Source organism: Montipora capricornis, chromosome 4 (genome assembly GCF_036669925.1).
Source record: "Montipora capricornis isolate CH-2021 chromosome 4, ASM3666992v2, whole genome shotgun sequence".
Taxonomy (NCBI): Eukaryota; Metazoa; Cnidaria; class Anthozoa; order Scleractinia; family Acroporidae; genus Montipora; species Montipora capricornis.
In genome coordinates, this window is record NC_090886.1 from 45,486,907 (window position 1) to 45,505,713 (window position 18,807).

The 18,807-nt window shown below is 39.5% G+C and overlaps 2 protein-coding genes across 2 annotated transcripts in view; one reads left to right on the forward strand and one right to left on the reverse strand.

Annotated features, from left to right (window-relative positions):
- Positions 1 to 7,049, forward strand: part of LOC138047100 (active breakpoint cluster region-related protein-like) — a 31,733-nt gene extending 24,684 nt beyond the window's left edge. Inside the window, exons 21-27 of the mRNA XM_068893815.1 lie at positions 53 to 115; positions 803 to 912; positions 1,030 to 1,091; positions 1,630 to 1,707; positions 1,960 to 2,094; positions 3,345 to 3,450; positions 4,022 to 7,049. Of these exons, the coding sequence (XP_068749916.1) occupies positions 53 to 115; positions 803 to 912; positions 1,030 to 1,091; positions 1,630 to 1,707; positions 1,960 to 2,094; positions 3,345 to 3,450; positions 4,022 to 4,307 (840 nt within the window). The 3' untranslated portion in view covers positions 4,308 to 7,049. The remainder of the gene's footprint in view (positions 1 to 52; positions 116 to 802; positions 913 to 1,029; positions 1,092 to 1,629; positions 1,708 to 1,959; positions 2,095 to 3,344; positions 3,451 to 4,021) is intronic.
- Positions 7,050 to 11,123: 4,074 nt separating this feature from the next.
- Positions 11,124 to 18,615, reverse strand: LOC138044792 (uncharacterized). Its single transcript, XM_068891212.1, has 3 exons — positions 18,485 to 18,615; positions 14,249 to 14,390; positions 11,124 to 12,572 (listed from the first exon to the last, which is right to left on the reverse strand). Exons 1-3 carry the CDS (start codon positions 18,518 to 18,520, stop codon positions 11,848 to 11,850), a joined length of 903 nt encoding a protein of 300 aa, XP_068747313.1. The 5' UTR covers positions 18,521 to 18,615; the 3' UTR covers positions 11,124 to 11,847.
- Between the last annotated feature and the right edge of the window lie 192 nt (positions 18,616 to 18,807).

The following is an 18,807-nucleotide window of genomic DNA, read 5'->3' on the forward strand; positions in this document are numbered from 1 at the left end:
CTGTCTTACATTTTCATCCTTTGTTTATGATCATTATTGCCTCTTGTTTTAGCTCCTGAAGGAAAACTTGACGGATCTTAAGAAAAGGACGATTACAATCTCTTTGGATAAGCAGGTGTGCTTCTTTTCTTTTATTTATTTAAACATTTGTCATTTAGTGCCTTAGTAGCCCCCCCCCCCCCCTCCTTGTCCTCCTCCTCTCCCTCCCCTCCCCCCCCCCCCCACCCCCCCGAAATGGACGGGAAAAACTATGAAATGAACCCAGATTTTAGAAGTCAATGTTCTATGCCTGATTCAGTGGCAAGTATAAGCGGTCTGACTAAAATTAATCGCAAGAATTTGCAACCCTTGTTTGAGTAATATTTACAATTTTATGATTTTCCGTATTCTTTTTGTAAACGGGAAAAGCCTTCTGTCGAAGTAATATTTCGATTTCGAATTTATTGCATCTCAGTCTTTCTTCTTTCATTTTCTTTCGTTTCTTCATTAAATTCTCAGTACTCATTCTCGGATGCAAGAGCCCAGTTGCAGATACTCGCTCGAATAGACCACTTTAAAAGAAATTCGACCACCTTAACATTCTTTTGTTGTTATGTCAATTAGACCTACTGCCCTCATTTTGAAACAAATATTCTTTTGAAATTTGGTCGTCGTAGCGAGGCTAGAAAGGCCTATTATCATTAAAACAAAAGAATATTTGATACAAGGCCGCCATTATGAATGAGGTCTATATCCGTTGTTCAAAAGTTGTCATTTTGAGATTGCGTTACGTAAAGGCTGACGTTGATCGTTTCTGTCACAGGGTGCTGTCACGCTGTCATTGCAGTACTCCAAGACAACTCAAGGAATTCAGAGGAAGAAGTCTTTGACAGAAAAGGGCGTTTTTGGGGTTGATATTGCTAAAGTGTCAAGGTAGAGGATCAAGTATTTCTTTTGGTGTCAACTGCAACAAAGCTGGCGTTCTCCTGACCCATTTTCTCCCACATTTGAGTAAAGATCTTCTGACAATTTGCATCTTTTTTCTTGCAGGCGGGAAAATAGCGATATTCCTTTGGTTGTTATCGGATGCGTTCAAGAAGTCGAGAAAAGAGGTAAGTTGTGCCCTCGTTTTGCTTATTAATATTCAAAGACCTTTGAGCAACATTTCATATCAGTGTCTTTCACAGCGCGTAGGCTGCTTGGCCGGGCAGGCGTAATCGGGGAAAGCGAAGCGAGGGAAAAGTTACGCTTGCCACAGCTATTCCACGTGCAGTGTTTTTGTTTTATGGTGATGCGTTTTACTTCATGCAAGGATGATAACTTATTTGATACTTGGACTTGGTTTTAACCCTTGGACTCCCAGGAGTGAACAGCATGTAAATTCTCCTTACAATTTCAAGGAAATGTCAGTCAGGCAGGTATTGAGAATGAAGAATATTATCAACTGAAGAGGTGTGATCTTGATATAAAACCAAATTCTCATGACCACCCGATTAAAGAAATCCGTCGTACTGGTTAGGAGAATGAACGTTTCAATCGTGGGAATCATAGGGTCAGAAAGAAACTGAAATGAACCGGGAAATGACCGATTCGGTGGCCTAGCCACAGGCTCGTTGGAAGTTGTTGTAACGCAAAGTGTCTTTATTTTAGGAATGGATGAGGTTGGGATTTATCGATTGTCCGGGGCAACTTCCGAAGTCAGGAGGCTTAAAGACGCCTTTGATAACAGTAAGTTCGTTTCTGTCTCGTGTTCGAATCCCGTTCAGTCCTGGGTTTTTTTCAAGCTTATTTAAGTTTCGTATCTAACTGCGATGATCTTATAAACTTCGTCACGGAAACCTTTAACCTTGGGTGGGAAGATCAACCGCGTTCCCCAGGGTTTCTCACTCCGGTGTTCCCGAATTTAGCATGCCCCCTTCCCCTTATATTTCACTGGGAAGTCATTTCAACTGAAATACCTGTTCTTTTCAAATCCCTCAGACAGTCAAAGTGCCTTGGTTCAAGTTGCCGAGGCAGATATATACGCAGTAGCAAGTCTTTTGAAAGCATACCTCAGGGATCTGCCAGAGCCTCTATTTACGGATGAATGTTATCCCAAGTTTGTGGAAGCGAGTTGTAAGTGTGATTTCCGGTTTCCTTACTCCACATATCGCTAGCATTAGGAGAGCGCTGCTATGACCAAAAACATCTCCTTTTCTTTTGGATTTTAAAAACTATGTTAACTAAACAATAAGTGACGTAAGTTTCAAACCTTGATGTCACAATACAACCTGTTTATTTTAACTATAATGTTCAAATTTTAACGGTCCGCCATTACTAACTGTAAAATCTTGAGAGAACTGTATAGAGGAGAAAGTGATGTCAAAGACTCACTAGTTTAAGAACGCAATGCGGATGTACACGGCTGAATTAATATGCAGCACTGGAGTCACAGTTTCAGGATTTCAGACTTTTTAACCCCTTTTTTGCATATACAATAAGCTGCATTTACACGCTGAAATTTTCAGATTGTGAGTAAATGGCGTCACTTCCCCTAGATCCAACCCTCTGAAGTCCAATCGGCCAGTTTTGAACGTGAGTAATGGCAGACCGTGAAATCCAAAACTTACGATCGCAGTAAACAGCCTTTTAGATTAAAATCAAACCTCAAAATTTTGCCAGTCAAGTGTTAAGGTAACAAACTTTAAAAATCTGAAGGAAAAAAAAAGGTAGTGATTTTTTTATCATAGTACCACTTTACTAGTTGAGCTATCATCGCAATTCAAGTATGCAACTGCCGGCTTGAATAGGTTACCCGACAATGTGACAAGGTTAGTGTGATAGATAATTAGCTAAACTTTAGCATTTATACCCTGGACCGTATTGAATGTGATAACCGAACTTACAGTGCCTCAAAAATCTTGGTGCAGGCCAGTGAAATGAATTGACCTTTTTTGGAAGAGGCGGCAACTTTGTTCATTCTTTTTGCCAGTTAGTGAGTTGGTCTCGCACGTCTCGTTAGCATTTACAAAACTGAAGAGAATAGCCCATTTTGCAGTTGTGTGCTTAGTTACCTGGCCTCTGAATGAAAGTGAGGCTGGAGTTGACCATGCTTTGAATTTCATGTAGATGTAGAAATCTCTCTGTTTTTCTTATGTAAATTCCTACTAATTGGAATGAAAACAACATTAACATAAGAAAAACAGTTGGGTTTCTAACAGAGCAAGGTCAATTCCAGACTTAGTTCATTCAAAGGCGAGGTAAATAAGCGTGCAATTGTAAAATGGTCTGTTCGTGTTTTAAAACAACGCTGGCTGGGCCCGTTTGCACATCTTCAGCCGCATTAAGAATAAGGTCAATGAGACAGGGCAAATGTTCTGCTGCAGGTATCAAGGAACCGGAAGAAAAGAAGAAGGCGATGATGGAGGTGTTTGAAACGTTACCAACACCCAACCGGCTTACGAGCGCATATCTGCTGGATCATCTCAGGAGGTACGAATATCTCGGCTCTCTCAGCTCTAGCTCACATCACATTCTGGAATAGCCTGTTATTTCCGGACTGTGGTGTGTCCTCAAAATGATTAGATCGGCTCAGTGTTGCTGATTTCCAAATGAGATACAGACAGTGCTTTTAGCATGCCGTTGCAACTTCCTAGAGAAAGCATACTTCGTGGTTCACACACGGGCATCATAGCGAGAAAGGTGCAAAGAGAAACGAGAAAGATTTAGACCTACTATAATTAAATATACAAAACAGAATGTCGTGTTTCTGATTGGTCAATGACGAATGCATAAATAGGTTATGAAGTGCAATACGGAAGCAGTTGCTATGGAAACACAGCGATTGAGTAATTTTGTTTTGAGAACTTTGAAAACATTTCTCGTGCCCATGAATCACAAAATGCACTAATCTTGCGTTCATAGATTTCCTATACTTATAACGCATAACCGTAGGGAGGTCATATGGTCACAAGTTAGATCGAACAGTATAATTCAGCGTAACGGTGGATTTTTGAAAATTATGATAATTGTTTCTTTTTTTATTTTGCTATGTTAAATTTAGAGTGAGCGAACATCAAGAGCAGAATAAAATGGGGCAAAACAACTTGGCCACAGTGTTTGGTCCCAACATTCTTCGTCCATCATCGTGCTCCGGTGCCGACCCAACCGACCTGGCCCAAGGCACGCTAGATGTGATGTGCCAAGTCAGTATTTTCCTTTGGTTTCTCAAGTTTTCTTCTGTCCAACTTCCCTCCGATCCACAACTCATGCATAGACTTGACCCGCGAAAACCCCCAGAAATTGTGATCGCACCAGACCCGACCGAGCAGTCAGACAGGCTGATATGATATTCGACGATGCGTTACAATTCAGTAGAAGCCGTAGGGGTTCACGTATCTCCGTTTTAGAGCTTAACATGTGCCAGGTGGGCGTTTTGTTGCGACCCCTGTGAAAGATTGGGGCGTGCTTATCTTCATACCTCGGTTCCAAGTTACTCGATCCTCGCTTCTGAGGGTTGGTTTGGGTACTACGTACAACTTTTAAAATTCTGAAAGTCACTTTTGTTTTCAAGAAGCATTGGAGCAAAATCTCCCTTTATGAATACAGGAGGTCGTTTAAGAGGGTTTAAATATCGTTTCTTAGTTATGTAAAGTAAGATTTTTATCCTCAACGTGTCGTTCGTAATTTATAGTTCCTTTTAACAGCAATTTTTCAAATTTTCTCACGTCACATTAGTGCAATTTGTGAAGCAATGACAAGTATATTTGTGCTTCAAATAGTAAATTCACTTTGACAAACACAGATTCGAGATATCTCGGTGCCTATGTTCTTACCATTCATGAGCAAAGTAACATTTCAATAGGAATGTCTGATTCTTTTTTTTTCAGGACTTCAACGGGGTTGAAGTCCTGAATTTTTCAGGCTTCTCTACGTAATTGCAAAAATTGCGCTCATAACTGCGAAAATAATAGCTTCACTTGATTTCATATCCGCAGTTCACATGATTCATTTCACATACCATTTCAACATAGAAAGAAAAGTATAGTCACAACACATGGTTACAAGATAAAATAATTACAGTACAGGTTATAAAATGTGTCTGGTGGTCAAAGTAGCGAAGGCTTTCTAGTTGACCACCACATACGTACGTAACTTTCTCCGTTTAGTTTGATAAGGCTGTTTCCGTTGTCGTCTCCCGTGTACCGTTGTCGTCTCCCGTTTACCGTTGTCGTCTCTCGTTTACCGTTGTCGTCTCTCGTTTACCGTTGTCGTCTCCCGTTTACCGTTGTCGTCTCTCGTTTACCGTTGTCGTCTCCCGTGTACCGTTGTCGTCTCCCGTTTACCGTTGTCGTCTCTCGTTTACCGTTGTCGTCTCTCGTTTACCGTTGTCGTCTCCCGTTTGTTTTCAAACAAAAAAAGATACGAGGAAAGTGTTGACTTGGTAAAACATTTTTGAAACATTTAATCTGAAATATTTACATTGCGTTTTTTGCGTATAGATTTTCAGTTTAAATTTTAACTCCAGATTGAACGGGACACTCTTCCACTGGAGAAGCCTTCTGTCCGCGAGGGAGAGAAATATGTTAACAGTGATTCTACTCGTTTCTGACCCCTAGCTGCCACTCGACTGTTTCTGCAGCTTGAAACTGTTTTTTCTTTTTAAAGATTACTTCTGATTGTCTGATTGATTGTCTGACTCCGTTGGACCAACCCAAAATGAGGAAACGCTTTCGACTGTAAACGGGGGACGGCCTATGAGGGGGTATTTACATGAGACCGGGACAAAGTCATACCAGCATGAGTTTGTATTGGCCTCCATTCATTTCTTTTTATGCGTTTACATGGGACCGGTCTGCCTTCATCTCGGTTGCTGGACCGAGGCGAGAAATTCTCGTACCGGTCTCACGTAAATGGCAACAAATCTCAAACCGGGTCCACAAACTTCACGCTTGTATGCTTTTGGGTCAGCGATATATTTAGGAGACAAAAGATATAATTTTGTCCGGTTTTATGTAAACGGCTGCAAACATTTCATACCGGTCTGAGTTCGTCCCGGTCTCATGTAAATAGGGAACTTAAGCAACGAGAACGTCGTGTTAAACTATAAATACGAGTTATTGTAATCACTTCGTGACTATTTCAATACTTTCATTATGACAAGAGTGTGGTAAATCCTCAAAAATGGTCGGAACGGCTCTTAATTTAGAGGAGAAAATGAAAATTTATCCTCAAGTGCTGGCGTTCTTCGTAAGACCTCAAATTTGGCTATTTCACTTTGTTGTTTTGCTGACGACGGCAAAGAAATGGACAAAAGTTTAAAAAAAACGTGCAGGGCGTGCAAAGCTATTGTTTTTGCCCACTAAATATGCAGATTTGTGACGTTCTCGTTGACGTCGCCGTTGTCGTTGCTTAAGTTCCTTAACACCCCCTAATGCAACTTATCTTAGGCCTTTTTGTTACTTGAATGACAATACCCATACTCGCTATAGATCATAGAGATATATTTTAGTATCTGTACAAATCCCTGAATGTGTCTCCATTTATAGTAAATTTTTTGGGTTAAATTAATGAAAAGCAGACTTTTATCTTATGACGAACTATGATATTTATAAGACACTGAATTTACTTGAAATGCAGACTAGTTGATTTCAAGAGTTGATGAGAACCTAAGTACTGAAAGATTTTAGGTTAAAATGAACTTTCCCTATATTTTATCGTGACGTTGGGTTTTAGCAAAATGTTTCATACCCTTTGAAAGCTACCTTTTTTGGGTTTGCCGTGCGTATGCGCTGGTCACTACCGCGTTCTCACAGATCCGTAAAGCGTATGGTTTATGGTTTAGGATTTACATATCATAAGTCTCGTGGTGGTTCACAAATCACAAACGTTTGCTCAAAATCGTTGAGTTATTAAATTTGGGACGGTTTCCGTAGCGTAACTTAACTGAATAGTTGCAAATCATTCCTGTGTACAAATAAAGTATGTAAAGAGGCTTAATGAATTACTACTTCTGATAAGTTATTTTAGAGTTGTAGAATTGACTGTTGTAAATAAATTTACTAAAATAAACGAACACTTTAGGCCTTGTGGATCGCTAGTTTCATTTTCAGCCACGTAAAGGTTGGTTCTCATATAATAGCCGCTGTCATTTCGATGGCAGGGGCGAAGCGACCATATACGCACGTACGCGGGTGCGTACCTCGAAAATCTAACAAATATATTTATTTATTTATTTGACTTTTTTATTTATACATTCTTTAGCGAAAAGCAACTTCTACACGTGCAAGAGTTTTCTCTTGTATTGCTGCTATAGGGAAGATATCGTTGACATCACCTATCGCCATTAATGTGCCAACCAGGGCCTCATTGGCTGTCGAGACAAAGGGTCTTTTGTTCCTGTGGTTGGCACATTTGAATAACAAAAGTAATGTTTTTAAACAGATAACTTCCCTATTTTACGAAAAGAAAACTTGGTGAATACAGTACCGCTTGCACGGTTTCTATGCATGAACTGAGATGTCAATTAAATCTACTTTGAATGGTTTTCTTCTGGAAATGTTGAGATCGAGTGTTGTTAAGATCACGTCGCGTGTATATACTAAAACAATTATTCTTTTCAATCTCGGTAAATAGTGGCAGAATATTTATTATGCACTATTCACCTCGATTTCAAAGAATAATTGTTAAATATCAGTAGTATCAAAGGTTGGCAAATAAACAACAAAGTTCTGAATAGTTATCGGTTTTTCACGCTTTGATTTGTGAAACCTGGAAATCATGGGGAAATGGCATTTCCGAGGCCCTAAAAATAAACCTTTTCTGGGGAACATGCCCCCAGACCCCACTAGAGGCTCGAGATTTCGGCGCTCATTTCAGCACGCCTTCTTGTGTACCTAAAGGGAGAACGCAATGCCCCTGGATAACCTCGATCGTTTGCAACTACCGAGACGTTAATAAATAACTGCGATGATCATCTTAAGGACGGTGCCTACTATTGTTATTACGCATACGTTCTGCGCATCTCGAGATACTCGGATTTCCTATGGCTGGTGCTTATTAATACAAGGATATTTTTGCGCGGTTCAAAACTATGAGGAGAAAGCAGAACGTAGCAAGTGACCTCGGTATCCAAAAAGAAAATTGGGGGTAACCACGCATTTTTCGGAGATAAATGAAGCTTAAGGACGAGTCGTCTACACGAGCAATTTTTCGAATTGGACAACTTTTGTCACATAAGAGCTAACACGCCCGCCAGTTTTTCAGCAAATACATTTGTCACATAAAAATTGGCCAAATTTCCTCGTCTACGAGAGCAAATAAAAATTGTCACGTAAAAATTGCCCGTGTAGACGGGGCTTAATTTTCCAGCTAGCAGAGGCTGGGCTAACGAGTACGGGAAAAGAGACCCGTACCCGTGAAGTCTTTTGCTATAAAGGAGATGAAAGAAGGAAAAGCGAGTGGACAAGGTGAAATGGTAATAGAAATGATAAAGCACATGGGAGAAATTGACAAACATAAGCTCCTGAAGTTACTGAACAAGGTTTACAAAAAGATGTTTATTTCGGCTACATCGACTACCGTAACAGAAAGCATTTGACAAAGTACAACACCACAACCTTATTGAACTACTCGCGAAACATCACATTGGCAAGTGCAATTTATAACGAACACAGATTCTTTACTGGAAGCAGAAAGTTGCAACGAGATTGGAAAATGACTTGTCAGAGTGGACGACGATAAGAAGAGGTGTCAGACAAGGATGTGTACTTTCGCCACGCTTAGTCAACTTCTACACCGAAATGATCATGCGTGAAGGAGACACGGAGAAACTGGGTGTAACCATTCTCCATTTTCGAATTCCCCATAATACACTTTGTTTGCCCCCCAAATTTTGCATAAACTATTGTTTTCAAATGCTCTTGGGGACACTGCATATTCCCAAGAGCATTTGAAAACAATGGTTTATGCAAAATTTGGGGGGCAAACAAAGTGTATTATGGGGAATTCGAAAATAAAGAATAGGAGAAAGGAAAGTTAGTAACATTAGGTAGGCAGATGATACCTTCAGTGAGAGTGACGAAAATCTTCAAATAATGTTGGATCGAGTGCGAAAACCAAATTGAGATTAAAACCGGATTGAGATTAAATGCAAAGAACACTAAAGCTATGCTAATCAGCAAGAAATCAGAGGAAGTGCTATCATCTGGAGCGAAAATGGTCAAAAAAGTGAAATTTCAAGTTGGAAATGAGAATATAGAAGAAGTTGATCATTTCTGCTATCTTGGAAGCAAAATTACAATAGATGCAAGGAGAGAAAAAGTTGTGAAGATTAGGATCATAATGGAAGCCGAGACTCGATTCGGTCAGTTGAGGAAGTTTTTGTCCAATTCAAAAGTTAGTCGTTCGGCAAAAAGAAAACGCAAGATAATATGCTATGTGTGGTCTCGTCTGTCTTATTCTATGGAGCTGAAACATGGACACAAAACGCAGACTTGGTGAAAAGATTGCAGGCTTTTGAATGTGGTGTTGGAGAAGAATGCTCAACATTAGCTGGAAAAAGAAGCTCACCAAAGACAGAGTGTTGCAAACGGCTGGCGAAAATCACAGATTGTTGTATACGATTCAGAGAAGGAAAGTGGAATATTTTGGACATGTCATGAGACACAATGAGTTGCTAAGAGTAATCATGGAAGGAAAAGTTGAAGGAACAAAATCAGGAGGACGACAGAGAAAAATGTATTTAGATTATATTTTCACATGGACCAATAAAAAAAAAAAGAAAAATGTTAGTATTAGGAAGAAGAGAGATCTCTGCTAGCATGGAAGGGCTTAAACTGAGGTCAGCCGATTTCTACAAGCCGCCCGTAAACATCACATCAAAACAAATCATTGCAAACTGAGGGCAAATCGTTTGACAAGGGGCGAAAATTCTATTTCTCTTTTCACCCCAAATTCAAATTTCGCCACAGAGACATGCGATCAATTGGAAAAAAAAACTTTTAAGAAAAAAAGAAGGTACGTGGACCAAACCCGATCGGAGCTAAGAAGGATCTACATGATCAACTGACGAGGTGTTTCCCCTATATTTTACTCTCCTTTTACAGTTTAGAGCTCTTACGCTCTGCGCTATGTTCTTTGGAGTAGTAAAGTCGTTCTTACGCAAGCAAGTCTATGTTTTGGATAGCTCAGACAATTTCCGCCCTAATAAAATTCAAACGAAAATGAGAAAAGTCGCACTTATCTGAACCAATAGGCCATTTCCGAGTTCATGTCTGCCTCTTCTTCAAAGCGAGTCTACGTTCGAAGTTTTTGTGATGGTAATTAGTTCTATTTTACATATGAATCAAAACTAATTTTCATAACAGAAACTTTGCACTTGGACTCGCTTTGAAGAGGAGGCAGACACATGAACAAGGAAATAGCCTATTTAAGCGTCTTCAAAACCGTTGTTAAGTGTCTAACAACATTGTTTTCTGCGGGAGATTTTCCAGCGCATCCATGTCAAGCCCAAAAAAATTTAAAGACAAGTCTCGTGTACAGTGTCTTGGTTTAATTAAAGCCACACTGAAGAAGAAAAAAGCCAGTGGAAACTTGGTTAAATTGTTTTCAATAATACAAAGCTCGATTTTGAGTAAGTCGCAATCGCCACATCAGACTCCCCCCCTCCCCCGCCCCGGCCATACGTTAGCGCTGCACATGTGCACTACTTTACCAAATGATCTAACGATCTAACTTAGAACTAAGTACAGGGATCACTTTTACCATCCATTCAGGCAAGAAGTATGCGGAAAACGATTTATCCGAAAGGACACACCGACCTCTTTTTACAACATAATTACAAAAGGAAGGACATGTTTTACTATAACTGTTTGATATGATGTTGTTGTTGGTGTTTTTGTTTATTTGTTCTTTCTTTTAGGAGGGGGAAGGGGGCAGAGGGGTTTTTGTTTCGGGGTTTTGATGCTGCGTTTTCCACGTCGCCCACTCCGCGGTACACGGTTATGTCAACTTAGACATCAAGGCAACTTTCAATTGGTATATTGCGGTTTTTTCCCGATTGAAACCCAGACTGGCCGCATATCTTTCTTCGGGCTTTTTGATGTCCTGGATCGTCAAATGTTAACACTTAAACCGGCAAAGAAAAAGAAATACAGTAGAGATGTCGGGTAGATTATTATTCATTATTTGGGTTAGAAAGATGGCAACAATTCTCGTTTTGTTGTTCACTCATAAATGTTCGCTCGTAAAGTTCGTGGACCTAGTGTGGGTCTACCGCGAACGGTGTGTGCGTTTTGTATGTGGTTTGAGAGTATTAGACACCATATTCGTTCTTACTTTCAACGACGCCATTTTCGTTCGATGCCACGTATGTACTTTGGCTCAAACTTCGTAAATGCGCTATTATTTAAAGATGAATCAGCAACTGCACAACCATGCCACGTATGCGCTTTGGTTAACTTCGCGCATGCGCTTTCCAAGCTTGAGCGGCATTTGTGGCTAAGCGCAACTCAATCTTGTCCCCAGAGTGCAATTTTCTTTTGGAACCAAGGACACGGACTCTGGCTCTGGCCACTTCCAAGGCAGGAAGTCCGCAAATCACCGGCGTCCGGCTCGTCTACGCACGCGCAGAAATTTGAAACAGTGTTTGTCGTTACAAAAATGGACCTTCACTACGACTGCGCATAAAATGGAGGTGGTCAGAGTCCGTGTTCTTGGTGCTGACCAAAAAATGGGGACTCTGGGGCAGAGATTGAACGAAACTGAAAACGAAGCCCAAATTTAACCTCGGACGTATCCCTTGGAAAGCCCAAGTAAAACGTTGAATCCTTGTTAGGCAAGGAGAGCTATGACTCCCGACTTCTCCAGCCTCTACCTCTAGATTAAAGCTCAGCATGGGTATCGATAAATGCAGTCGGCAACGTCACGTTCTACTGGGTCACCTTGAGCACGCGATGTTAACACATAAGTAGGAATTTCCGGTGAAATCCTTTCTGGAATACCGAATCTATGGTCTAAGTGCCCTGAACCACAAATTCCTAGAATTCGTGTTTGCCCATTTGACTTTTGTACAATATCCATAACTGTGTAAGCAAACGAACTGTCCCTGAGTACCTGCGCAGGAAATATGCGCCGATATTTGTCAACAACCTCATCAAGATTTCCACTAATCAGTCCCTGGAAATATCGGTAATGATCCTCAGAACCATCCACATAAAATTCTCTCGGTGGTCCTCCAGTCTGTTCAATTTTTTCAAGAGCTTGGTTCTTCCCTTCCTTGACAATCATCTGGCAAAATGGTTTCGGAACAAATCCAGCCACAATCTTGGCCCCAAGTTTTTTGGAAACTTCGAGAATATACCCATAATGGTCTAATGCAAATCCCTCTGTTCCTTTGTACTCGCTGATGAGCTCCGTGAGTGAAATTTCGTTGGCTTGATACGCATCAAGTAGAGGCTGTTGTTGGTGGTTAAACATCTCCATAACAACATTCACACTGAAAGCACCCTTGGAATGCTGGGTAGACAGGAGCTGTGATTGGGTGACCATTCTTTCAAGAACACACAGCTGGGCCTTGAGGATTGATGGCTGGTGGTGCTGTTCACCAAACAAAACTTAAGACACAGAGTGGTTTTCAATAGTGTGTCGAAAGTAATTAGCGAATTGCTTTGGTTTTGCATTAGAGCGAGTTTCAATCGAGTGTCGTAAAACCAAAACCAAAGTGATTACTTTGGCCAATCAAAAAGGGCCGAGACAATCCGGTAAACCAATCAAAACTCGAAGTAATTACACGTAGCGGACACAAAGCATGGGAAAATGTGCACGTGCTAGCCATGATTGGTTTTGGTTTCAATTCTAATTGGTTGGAAAAGTGGCTTGAGAACTTTAAACCAATCACTGAGTGAAGTAATGCAAAACCAAAGTAATTCGCTCATTAATTTAATAATAATAATAATAAATAATAACAATAATTTAATTCTTCAACGCATTTAAAAATCTCAATGCTTTTACAATACATAAAAATGATAAATAAAATAAATAAAACAATTATATTTACATGTATTAATAAATAATAGAAAAGTAGTATACTGAAAAACTCATGAAATCAAAAAAGGTAGTTACTAAAAAGATATGTTTTTAATTTTTTCTTAAAAATGTCTATCGATGGTGAAGATTTGGTAAATTGTTCCATAACTTTGGAGCACATACAGAGAATGCTCTGTTACCAAAAGTTGTCGTTTTTGATTTGGGCACCCTAAGAAGATATTGGTTATTGGAACGCAAGTTCCGTTGATTCTTGTATGGCTGAATCAATTCACTGAGATATGTTGGTGCGACACTCAATTGAAAACCGCACTACTTCACTCATTGATTGGTTCAAAGTTGTCGCGCCACTTTTTCAACCAATCAGAAGTGAAACCAATACCAATCGTGGCTCGCGCGTGCACATTTTCCCGCGCTTTGTGTCGGCTACGTGTGATTACTACGAGTTTTGATTGGTTTACTGGATTGTTTCCGTCCTTTTTGATTGGCCAAAGTCATTACGTTGGTTTTGGTTTTACGACACTCGATTGAAACTCGCTCTAAATTTAATTACATTCTGTTTTTCTATAAAATATCCAACGTCACTTCCTCATGGATGGAAATTCAAGTCTGTGTCTACACATTTGTTTCTGAAAATATTGAAAATTTTAAGAAAACTACCACACTCTTAAGTTGCAGATTCAAGATGGCAGATGTAGCTGCCGAAACGTGTCTGTTAAACTTTCATAATTTGGTTAAACTTTTTATCTTCAACCAGATCACCTGTTGAAAATTGTGTTTGCCTTCCATAAGTTGGGAAATGCATATTTCTCCACGACCACAAAAAAGGATAAATCTGGAGCTGCCATTGCAGAATGGTATAGGAACCACTTACATTTTTAATACATTTAATATGACAATTCCTTTGGTCAAAATGAAAACTTAGCAAAAAGCAAAATAAGAAAGAAACTTAGCTAAACTTATAGAGACCTCAGCAGGAGCTATCTGAAGTGAACAAAGAAAAAAGAGGCCACTGCATATCTTTAGCATTTACCATATTGATGTTAATAACACTACAGATTTCAAAAGCTTTGCAATGAGATAGATGTCTAGCTGTTGAGAAATATGCCTGTTTGATGGTAGAAAAAACAGTCATGGTCTTTAGGTATTCTGTAATGAACTCTCCACTTGAGATTATCAAAAGCAACAATTATTTCATAATTCACAGCCCTTAACCTATTTAAAGGTACATCAAAACAGAACATACCAACAGTGGCATTTTTTGCCTGTGACATCACAGTATCGAAGGTCAATTTCAGTTCTGGGTTCCTTGCTGATTCAAAGATTAAAGACTTGGACAGTCTCCTCAAATTTCCTCTGAGAGATGGATTGAAAGTAACCCAACTGGCCTGTAAAACAAAACCGAAATAAACAAGTGGACTGCTTGGACGAAAACACCGTAGCTGTCACACCAAATTTCATAACACATGAACTACCCAGATGCCAAAGAAGCGATTAAAGATTTTCAGAGAGCTACAATAGTCGTGTTTTCACGAGCGGGTTTTCAGGTCCCTTAGTGAGTGATAACCAAAAATTCGGTGAAAACAGTTCCTTTCCCAACTCGCTTAAAGTTAAGCGAGTCGACAAATTTTAATAATATTTTCATTAAATTTAAGGTAAAAATAAAACAGGCATGCTATTTTTATTTTTATTATTGTATTGGCACATGCTCTTTCCTCATTTAATTTTACCTGTGAAAACACGTATCATTTTTAAGTAGCTTAACGAAGTCTGAAACAAACCACTTTCAGGAATGTTAAGCGAGACAACGGCTGTCGTGAAAACACGGCCAATATAAGTCAAAAATGTCTTTTGCATTTATTAATTTTCAGAACCATTAAATTTAAGCCAACAAACCAGGTAGCTTAAGCGAGATGTCAATTACTTTCGGCCAATGAGGGGTTACTTGTGGTTATTCAAATTGGAAATAAAACAGGCATGCTATTTTTATTTTTATTATTGTACTGGGACATGCTCTTTCCTCATTTAATTTTACCTGTGAAAACACGTATCATTTTTAAGTAGCTTAACAAGTCTGAAACAAACCACTTTCAGGATTTCAAGTCAAAACTGTCTTTTGCATTTATTAATTCTCAGAACTGCCTGGAATAAGTTAAATTTATTACTCACTATTCAAGGAAATACAGTTACAACAAAAAAGAAAAAATATAGATTCAAAGAAGGTTAACTTATGATATACAAGGTATAATAAGACATACACATATTGTTGATATGTGCAAAGTAACCAAAGTAGCTGATGCTTTGTTGCATGCAGAAGCAAGAATGGCATAGTGGTGAGAGCACTCGCCTCCCACCAAAGTGGCCCCAGTTAGATTGCCAGACTCAGTGTTACATGTGGGTTGAGTTTGTTGGTTTGCTCGTAGAAGTTTTTCTCCAGGCACTCCAGTTTTTCCCTCTCCTCAAACACCAACCTACTATTTGATATGAGTTGATTTAATTTTTTGACTTCTATACAGTGTCTCCAACCAGTGCCTCAGCGCAAAATACAGTTGACACTTTCATTATTATTATCATCATTATTATTATTATTATTATTATTATTATCATCATCATCATTATTATTAATTTTGTAAGTGTAAGTAGTCGCATAAGGAGAGAGAGGTCTTGTGGGAGTGTTTTGTCAGAAGTTGGTGGGAAAAGGACAGGAGTGTACATCAAGAAGGTACAGGCTTTGTGGGGTAAAAAAGGTTTGAATGTGCAGGAAGAACCCAGTTTCATCTCACAGTCAAAATGCAACAAGCTGAATAGTTTGTTGACTACGATGGAGAGCAGTGAGTTTGAGGAAATGATAACGGATGAGATTGGAGAAGATGGTGATCAACGAAGCTGAGTGGAATGAGTTGTTTGGGGAAAGTGATGATGAGGAAGTGTTTGTGGGATTTGCTGCTGAAAATGAGGAGGGATGTGAGTCTTACAGAGTTAACGGCTGTGGATGAAGGAGATGAGTTCAAGAGTGAGGTAGATTTCGAGGTTGCTGAAGGTGGAGGTGGAGAGAAGGAAGACATGATGGTGGAGGGTATTGACAGAGGTGCCCATCAAGGTAGTTGTGGAGAAGCTGGATTGTTTTAGCATTCAGGATGAGGAGAGGGAAGGAGGTAATTCACAATATGCAAGCATTCTTTGGTAGTGAGGAGTTGGTTGAGGTTCCTGGTTTGAAGGCTCAGGAGGAAAGTGAATTTAGAGAATGATGAAGGTTGTGGAAGAGCTCATGCATAATCTTGTGAAGGATGGGATGTTAGTGTCGGAGATCAATAGGATTTTGTATACTGAGTTGAATGTAGTCACAGACAGGTTGGGGTTGGTGGGGAAGAAGAAAAGTAACAAGTTTCAGAAGAAGAAACCCAGATGGCAAAGAAGAGCACTGTGGAATGGTGTCAGGATTTGGCAAGGATTGAGGAGATGAGGAAGGGGGCTATGCTTGGGAGGAAAGTGATGGATTGGTTGAATATTAGGTATCAGTTTGTCAAGAAGGGGATGCTTGTGGTGAGTTTGTTGTTGAAGATGAAGATCCAGCCTGGGACACAAGAATTTGGTGGTTTGTTGACAACTGTACAAAGGTTAGACAGAACGTCTTGTTCCTTGTATTCTTAAGAATATTTTGTTGTAATTATTATGGGTATTTTTGGTTGTATGGCAAATTGGATCATATTCACATGTTAATTTGCACCTAATAAGTAATAAATCATCATTATTATTATTATTATTATTATTCAAGAATAACCAGAGTCAGTTGTAAAAGGAGTTCGGAGGCAATTCTGTTCTGAAGGGGTAATTGGTCAAGAGACGAGAGGTATAAGGAGGATGTTAGTTGGTTGGATGAGGAAAGGGACAGGATGGGTAATGTGGAGATGCAAGGAAAAGTGAAGATTTGTGTTGAGGATGTGAAAAATGACATTCCGACCATTGTGAATTGGAAGGCTCTGGTTTTGGATTGAAGCGATCACAAACTGAGGGATGCATCTATAGATGAGGGAGAGGTTGACAATGTTTGGGGCATTCCACAAGAAGGGGAGTGTAGTGAGGTTGTACATGAAGAGGGAAGATGGTAGGAGGGGATTGATCAATTTGCATAATTGTGTGAAGGAGCAGGAACTTGGTTGATTTTTCCTCACAGGATGTCAACAGTTGCACATTTATTCAGCCCCCAAATAAGTCTGATGTCTTCGAACAAGTTCTTTGTTGTCTTGGTTGTTAGTACGGCTTTTTGCGCAGACTTGTGATATCTTTTTAAATCATCTATAGTAGATGCGTTATTACTATTATTATCATTATCATCATCATCATCATCATCATTATCATCTGTTGCTGGTCACTGGACTACAGTCTGATTGAATTTAGAACAGGAAGACGTAAATGTGAGATAATAACAGTGTAAATTAAAACTGAATTGCAAACAATACTTATTTATAAATAGTCAAATATTAACATAGTTACATACCATTGTGTTAACTTGATTAAGAAACAAGATAAAAAACTGGGGGAGTACACTGCAGGTAGCAGGTCATTGTTTCACCATAGCTGAAACAACCCAAACCGTTACTACTGCTAACATTAGGGTTAGATAATGTTTAAGCCTAAAGTTAAAATTTTTGTAAAGGTTTGGGTTGTTTCAGTTGTGGTAAAACAATGACCTGCAACCCTGTCCTGAAACGTGCACTTTACACCCTTCGATAAGAAACTAGGGAATGGAAGAAATGAGTCAGAGATATTCAGCAATTATTGGTTTTGCAAAATAAATTTTTCATAGTTTCTTTTCAAGGCAAAAGATTTACCACTACACTCACTCTGGATTCTGAAATTTACAGCTATATCGTAACATGACCAAATCGAAACCCTTAGCTCCTTTGGTCATAGTCTCCTTCGCAGCCGTTATTAGAGTCGTCACACAATGCTCCTCCCCACTTAGGGTCATCACACATCGCTCCTCCCCGCTAGTTGGGAGGAGCGTTGCGTGACGACCCCTAATAACGGCTGCGAAGGTGACTACTTTGGTCACTGAGCATATTTAAAAAAAATTTCCCTTGTATGCATTTTATCTTGTTGTAAAGTCGCGTAAAGGAATCCTTATTGTTTATGGCATACCTAATTCCTATATAAATAAAGCAAAGTAGTAGAAATCAAATATAAACAAACGTTATTAAAACTTGGACAGTAAAAATGTGGTTACTGACCGTGACATGCAGTCGACAAAATAAACCCTTACAACCTATCTAACTACAGCAAGATCCTAGAATCGTTCACTTATTTGCATATGAATATTGAATATGATCAGATATATACGATTATTGGGGCACGTTTCTGGAATACCCGGCCACTATTGTATTCTTCTAGAGATATCCTTCGAAGAACAAGGCAAACAACAATACACGCTATTCATATGCAAATTATTGGACGGGAAATCTAGAATCTAGCCTGTACTTGCCATGCAGTCTCCGTGTATATCGCGAATTAAGTTCATTTCCAGCAGAATAGCTCAGTGACCACGCAATGTTTCCGTCGACGACTCAACCTCGTGCCCAGGGCCCTCTCTCTTGTCGACGACTTGGCCACGCGACGTGACGTCACTTGACCAAATTGGCAAGTGTCGTAAGTTCCTTTCGTTGATACCGGAAAAGAAATTTACGTAGAAAACAAACAAAAGACAGAGAACAAAAGAAATAAACAACTCCAAATAAAGACTAATCCCAAGTGACCAAAAATACAATGCTTTCTGGTGCCTGTAGAAAGACCTCGACTTCTTTTATC